The sequence below is a fragment of the Hyposmocoma kahamanoa genome, unplaced genomic scaffold, assembly GCF_003589595.1.
Source record: "Hyposmocoma kahamanoa isolate Upper Pololo Valley unplaced genomic scaffold, ASM358959v1 173277, whole genome shotgun sequence".
Taxonomy (NCBI): Eukaryota; Metazoa; Arthropoda; class Insecta; order Lepidoptera; family Cosmopterigidae; genus Hyposmocoma; species Hyposmocoma kahamanoa.
This window is the reverse complement of record NW_020653643.1, coordinates 1-7,746: the sequence shown is the minus strand read 5'-3', so window position 1 is coordinate 7,746 and position 7,746 is coordinate 1. Positions and strand designations below refer to the sequence as shown.

Here is a 7,746-nt window from a genome sequence, read left to right as displayed (position 1 = left end):
TCTCCTTCATGAAGGTCGACAGATGTTGAGTTGGTACTCTCACGACAAACAAATTAAAATTCACATTGTGACCTGCTGGGCCTTCAGGGCAGCTTTCATCCGTATGTACTCCACAATATCCGCAAACTTTGTGGAGTAATGAAGTCGGAACATATAGCAACGTCGGCGGTACTACTAGACGCAGTAAATGGTTAGGGCCAGTTAGGCGGTACCACTAAGGTTACGGCTGGTGTACTTCTTTTTTTTTCTTTAGAATGAAGTTACAAAACACCCGGTCTCTTGCTGCCAAAATCTAGCGAGAAATACATGGCGACTTATAAGTATTCCATATTGCGGTAAACAGAAAAGTACGAGACTTTCTCACAAAAATGTCTTGAGCTTCGCCGGCGGTTCATAACGTCTATTCGTTTGCAACAATCAAATTTCATAATAGAGGGTTATATCATAAATATCACAAAAACAGCAATAATTGTGTTACACAAAATGTTTATTCGCCGCTTACACAAAAATACACAAGTTACACTCAGTTATAACGCTAAAGGAAACAAATCACAGATAAATACAGAAAACAATATACTGTATCTAAGAGACTGCAAATTGATGTAAATTTTGTGCAATACTAATCTTAAATATATAAAATGCATCGTCACAATAAATGTAATGGCACCGACAAGAACAGATATTTCAATGAAAATACAATACATGTACAAAAGGAAAATACTGGAAATATATTCTGAATAGTGCGAGGGACAGAAAATACACGTTGCAGAGATTAAGATACTGTGATGGGCCAATGGAATAAACCGTTAGAAAAAAATATGCCACAAACCGAATCGAAGAACATATGACAAGTAAAGTAGCGGCCATTACGGAGGCAGAGATACTTGAAGTCTTGGGCTAAATCTATCCACAAGGACTAAAAACTGTGTATAATTCTTGTGACCGCCTTAAATATCCAAGAATAGCGTCAATATGTTAGCGCTAGGAGCGCTAGAGTCCCATACAACTGATAAATAAGCAGAGTGATTATGATGAATTTTGAATATAACAGATATTATGAAATTGATGCAATAAAATCATTAAGATTATGAAGTCTCTTCAGGTACAGCGTATTGTGATAATTAATAGCTAGAAATATAAAAATAAAATATACATTTTGATGACGGTAAAATTGATAAAAATAAAATCACAGGTTTAGTAAAACGTAAATTTATATCACAACTAAATTAAGAACTGGAAATTGCCAATGTTTTACTGACTAACTCGAGGTAAGTATTATAATGATAAGAAGTACTTAGGTACTTTACGAAATAGACACGGCGACGTCGATTTCAACTACGCTAAAATTTTCATTTACGAATCGATTAGGCCGACGCACTTGACATTGTGTCTCATGAATATTAGTTGTTAATTTATGTTATAAAAAGTTTTTTATGCCAATTGTTATCTACCATTCCACTTATATCACAGCATTCCTAAATTTTAAACGCTTAATTTTACTTGGAAATTTACGTTTTCCATCTCTATCATAAGGTGTCCCTCAAGGCACACACTTAGCACTCCTCTTTTATATATTATTTTTGCAATTTTGAAAAGAGTTAAAAATACGTTAGAAAATACTTAAAATAATAATTTAAATAATATTGGTAAGAGTCAGTCATTACTAGTCTTTTTTATAATCTAAAGAGTTAAATACTATTCTCAACAATTTAGTGAGAAAGAAAAATAAACGTATCTAATATAGAGTAAATTATAAAAAATAACAAATCTCACAACGTAATTTGAACAAAGCAAGGAAAAAAGAGCTTCTTTTAAAGTTTTTAGAAAAATAGACATCGACACATTGAAACTTGTATAATTGTAAACTACATATAAAACGATAACTGTATCAAACAGTAGCAGAAAGCTCATCATAGACTGGTTGATTAGTGTAATCAAAGCGTATGAAAAATACTAACAGGCTACTTAAACCTCGGCTACAATACATGTAAATTTAATCTGGTCTTTGTTGTGATAGTACCATAACCTACACCTGAACTTTTTGCTAAAGTCACGCGTGAAACAGCTATCGTCTTTAAAGTACTATCTACTAGTGGTTTCTATTTGGGATATCCCAACTACGATTCCAAAATTCCTGTTTATATTTTCGCTACTAATTTCTGTTTAGCAGGAGTTGACAAATTTTATGGAAACATAATATATCTCAGTGTCCTACAAACATATCAAATCTTACTAACTAATTAAATGCACAGACATTGTCGCTGACCGAGTTCCAGAAGTTTAAACTCAAGATCTGCCAGAGGGCGATGGAACGTAGCATTCTGGGCTTTAAACGTATTGACCGAGTACGCAATACAATACTGTATTCGATGACTGGCATTGCTAATGTGGGGAGCAAAATAGCCCGGCTCAAATGGAATTGGGCGGGACACGTTAGCCGGATGCAACCCTAGAAGTGGGCGAACGTCGTCACTCCTTGGGTGTCCGAGGATGGATAGAGAAGGCTTGGACGGCCGAGAAAGCGTTGACCGACTAATTAATTTATTTATTGCAACGTGCAAAACATTTTTTCGTTCTATTCAAAAATAAGAAAAATTGAAGGCGTGTAAATGTTGCACTTGTTATCTTGTGCAAATTTATGAATTCTTTCAACTCTATCAACTCGCGCCAAACAGAGTAATAAAATGGCAAAAAGTAACATTTAACACAGATTTTTACACAACATTGCTGCAATACTACTTGCTTGATATATGAAGCGTTCACATTAAATTGAATCTACAAAAATGCTTCTAGAGGGTTTCTTAAGGCTGGAGAGGATTTCTAATTTTGATATAATAACGCCGCCATTTCGGGGTCCAAATATCATCTCTCAGCCTTAATATAGTTAGATCCCAAGTGATGTACTACTATGTGATCTGTCTTGAGTGTTTCATGAACATTTTGATATATAATTTTAGGATTACATTTATTTCTCATCTCACACTTTTGAATAGTTTTAGAAACCCTCAAAAATACGGAGCAAAATAACCTACACGACAATATGTAAAATTGACACATTTGTAGATAAACGCGATAAAGCGGTTGGCACGACGTTCAGATTTTTAATACGATGTACTATTTTGATGTTGTTTCTCATAAAATTGGCCAATTAGACTTCTTTGCTTAATGGCTTTTGGAAATTCGCAGAGACGAAAATAGCTTCTTTTACATCTTCTACGATTCTCATTATTGCCACAAATGTTGCAAGAGCTCTCGCAGATTATTTTTATCCTGAACTACATTGAATTGTAGTAACATTTCATAATTTATGTATGCTTTTGAAAGCATTCTTTTCAGCACATGTATGTAGCAGAACCTTGGCAAAAACATCATTTTCGTCCATCGCATTAACAATCGTCATCTAAATTCCCTGCATGAAAGTGGATGGATTGGGAAAGCTGAAAGTACGATAATATACTTTGATCCTGTCTAATCACTTTTTTAATTGAATCTTTGCTCATATTTTATTTTTCTGGAGAATCAATAGCAATTGATAGTATCGGTATTTGTTCGCTTGTACTTTCATTAATCGTTATTATATTTTTAACATCGGATACAAAAATAGATAAGAAATCTTTATTACTTATTGTATTTTCTTGTAACACTGAAATTACTTATTTCTTAGTAATGGTTTGTTAGGCTATTTTATTTTTATTTTAGTGTACTCTTTAAAATTGCGACTTTATTATTGAAACAGCCATTTTTTAAACTATGTCTGCATTCCATATTCAAGGTACTGCCCAGAAAATTAATTTCAACAATTAAAAGTCCAGATCAACAAAATATTTAACAATTATTTGTCTGGCACATCATGTATTGATTCTCCATCCAAGATAATAAAATTATTTATTTTAAAGTAGGCCTCGTAAAGTTTTGGTATAAGTAAATTCGTATCTTCAATAGTAAAGTTTTGTGCCATTATCATTGTCATATGCCATTGGTATAATTGTTTTGTCGTTTTTACTTCTTTCCCGAATTCTTCTTTATTCTGGCTTGTTTTATTACCTGGACCAATTTTACTTGCTGAGCTTCTTCGCTTTGTTGATATTCTTCTAACATCTGTTGACAAATTAAGAAAGTCACAAGTCTGTGAAACTAATGTTTAATCACAATTAACCCTGGTGGAGGCAAAAAGTTCAACGTTGTTGCTACAATAGCATAATTTATAGCAGAATATATTATAATGTATGTAGTTTAGGGGGTTCGTGCTAAGGATGGCGCATTCATGAAGAACGGAAGTTGCGTGATACGGAAATAACGCTAAGAAGCGCTGGCGCATTGTGTAGCCGTTCCACTTCTTCTAAGCTGTAGTAGACGCACATTCACACAGAAAAAATCATAATAAAGTATGACAACGCAACGGAGAGATGAAAGAAAGAAGTTTTATTCACCGCAATAGCATATAACACAGTACAATTATGTTACATTTACGACTTACGCATAGCGAATGGCGCTTACGTCACGTACGTTTTGACATTCATTCGCAAAAATGTTTTTGATTGACTGATTATAAACCAGGTTGTCAAATCAAATTCGACAGATTGCCATAGACTCGATATTTATTTATTCGATAGATATTGGAACGTGTCTATGGAACGTGCAACCGTTCCGAAATATCGGGAAAATAAAAAGAAGTCATACCGTGGTAAGAAACCTGATATTAGTGATAATCATTTAGTGAATAACTACGAGTCTTAAAATCTACATCGATAGATATTGCTTCAGAAATAACAAACATGAAAATACACAAAAATGTGCGTGGGAAATATCAGCACTGAATTGCCAGCTTATTCTCAAATTTCCTTTTTCTCATGATAACGGACAATTTGTTTCATCACTCGGATCTAATATCTCAATAAATGTTTGCTGATGGACATAATTTTCATCCGTACTGAAATTCTTCCATTGTGTATATACCTCAACGTCTTCAGTACCGAATAAATCACCTAAAGTAGGATAATAATTGTTCATTACAGGAGGCTAAACATCTGGGCCGAGTCGCATCTGCCAGACGTCGCTTATATTATCAAATATTCACATGGACAAATTGGGATAAAGCTTGAAGTTCTGGGTTGGTAAAAGTTTAAAAGCTTACGTTTAATTTTACATGTACGTTCGATATTAACACGTTATTTTCCGAAAAAAAAACACTTACCTTCATGCTCAGTTCAGCCGCGATGACTGCAGCAGTAGCAGGCCTTTCAGCAAGCGCGATCAACGTAGGTAGTAACGAGTGGCAATGAGGCTTTGCCACCAGCCAGTTGGCCGGTAGATTGCAGATGGTTCTTATCACGGACCAGCCATCGCAGATGGTTTCCTACAGGTTGGAGTTTATATATATTTTTGGGCGCCAAATGTCACATATCGTCATATACTATGAATACTATTCATAACAGGTCTATTAATAACGCTCAGATAAGAACTAACTAGCTAAACCTAGGGTGTTTTACTGCTATACCTCAAGAACTACTTATATTTTTTACCCCAAAAACATCAACATAGCCAAAACCAATTAGCTTCTAACAACACTAAAGTAGAAAGCGTCTTCATAAATTATTTATAGTAATGGTCAACTCCCCTATACATAGCACAATAATGGCCCAAGCACTCTTCCTTGAGGCACACCTGTGACCGTGAGAATTACATTTATCTGTATAGACGGAATAAAATAAAAAATATTGAAGAAAAACAACACATCGCTTTCAATAATTTTAAAAGGCGTAAAATAATTAAGGAGATGGGTACGATTAATTAATCAAACCTATTTTTTGATAAGTTTAATCAAAAGCCTTTGTTAGAACAAATTGCATATTATAGAATAACAAAATTATGTTAAATGGATTTAACTGAATTTATGCTGATTTCATACTTAGAGATTAACTTTAAAACAAAAAATAAAAATATCATCAAGGTGATTACTAATTTACACGCATTTACGAACGGACAACGGCACATCAGACTACACATTTTTGTTCGAAAATCGCCTCCAGTGCAACGGAACAAGATACGTCAATGTGTAACTTGAGTGCTGGCGTGTGTACATTCATCTAACATTATATTTTAACACCTGACGGATCTAATCAATAACTCCTAAAACCGCACATTTAAAACGGTATCTAAACTTTGCATCTACAACGAATAAAAAAGCGAACAAGTGTTCACTTTGCATTGTCTTAACCTGTCTTGGGACACGTGTTAACTGCAGGTGTATTGTACCCGCATGGGAATGAAAACGGTCAGCATATGACCTGCCTAATCATGTGTAAAGTACACTGAGCTACAGCTAAAGACATATTACAGTTTCAAAATTCTTACGTCATTTACATTACATAGCGTTCAAATGCAATGTATAGCTTGCTTGATTTATTTATTTATACATAACCCTATGCACTTACGGTTTCCCAAAACGTACATAGATTACAACACATCATTCTTATACAAATAAATTTTAAGTTATTGCTCGATTAATACAAACACAGACGACATTTTCTTTCCGGTGTTATCAAATAAATGTACATCTCGGGTGATGAGCAATCAATCAGCGCATTGGCTAACTGTGTGACTGTGTACGATATCGGTAGCTCAACATTTATGGTCAACATCATTAACTCATTATTAGTTTGGGCACAGGTCTCTTCTAACAAGAGGGTTTAGGCCATACTTTAGTCAGTAATGCGATTTGGGAACTACACACATTTTCCAAGGATTGTCAAGCCTATTCGACTGTCATCGTTAGCAGGAGGTATTGCTACTTAACATTCACCAACGTATGTAGCTTAGAAATTAATTTCACAGGTGCATACCGTCAGAAGGACTTGAAACCATCCTCTCAATGGAGAATGATCATTCTTCCATTAAGCTACCACGGCTCTCTCAAATGACGATAATTTATTTAATAGAGTGTAAAAATTGTACGAACATTACCCAAGTCGAAAATGTTTGCAGAAGGGTTGGAGAATCTTATTCGTATTGTGGCCAATGTCATCCCATAAAATTTCACTCGGAGTTATTACACCTATATTGTTACCTGTAATTGTGAGTTGCCGACGACCATGAATCCGACTAGAATGAGAAGATCCAACACCATCTTCTCCGACACCTTCTGGTCCAGCCGACTTTGACCTTAAGATTCAACACCAAGTTTCAGTTTTAGTTCAAATAACTAATTTGGCATATTTAAACATCTAACCGCTGAGACTAGTACATCTGTTATCGTGTAATGAATATAATGCTTATAGAATTACGTTTTAATGTTGTTCCTCATATTTGCGTTTAACATGGTGACCTTTGGCGTCAATCATCTCAAGTCACAAGTCGAAATTCAAAATTTGGGCTTCGTCACGACCCGCAGAATTGATTTTTATGCACTTTTTTTACGGTTTAAGAACTAGTAATTTCGTTCGCAGAAGGAGCAATTGTATAGTAGACGTCTAAAAGTTAAAAACAAACAAAAACAAGTCTAAAATGTTATTGCTAATTTTAGACTAATAGAAACCGATAGAGATTACGAAATTTAGATCTGTCAAAATATTGGTAATTACAGGATCTACACCAACATCGTTGAAATGTCTCTCTTGAATATAATAATACTGTAGAGGAAAAAGACTTAAAAAATGTGAAGTTGGAGACAGGTCTCCAACTTTACCTTGTCCCTATCAACAATTTTGGTTATACAGGCCTAATTTTGGTTATACAGGCCTAATTTTG

The 7,746-nt window shown here is 34.5% G+C and overlaps 1 protein-coding gene across 1 annotated transcript; it reads right to left on the bottom strand.

Moving 5' to 3' along the window:
* Positions 1-2,911: 2,911 nt before the first annotated feature.
* On the bottom strand, positions 2,912-7,161 carry LOC113225771 (the record flags this gene model as incomplete). Its single annotated transcript, XM_026458180.1, has 3 exons — positions 2,912-4,098; positions 5,195-5,356; positions 7,067-7,161. Coding segments are annotated over 3 exons (356 nt in total), but the record flags the coding sequence as incomplete, so codon positions are not given.
* Between the last annotated feature and the right edge of the window lie 585 nt (positions 7,162-7,746).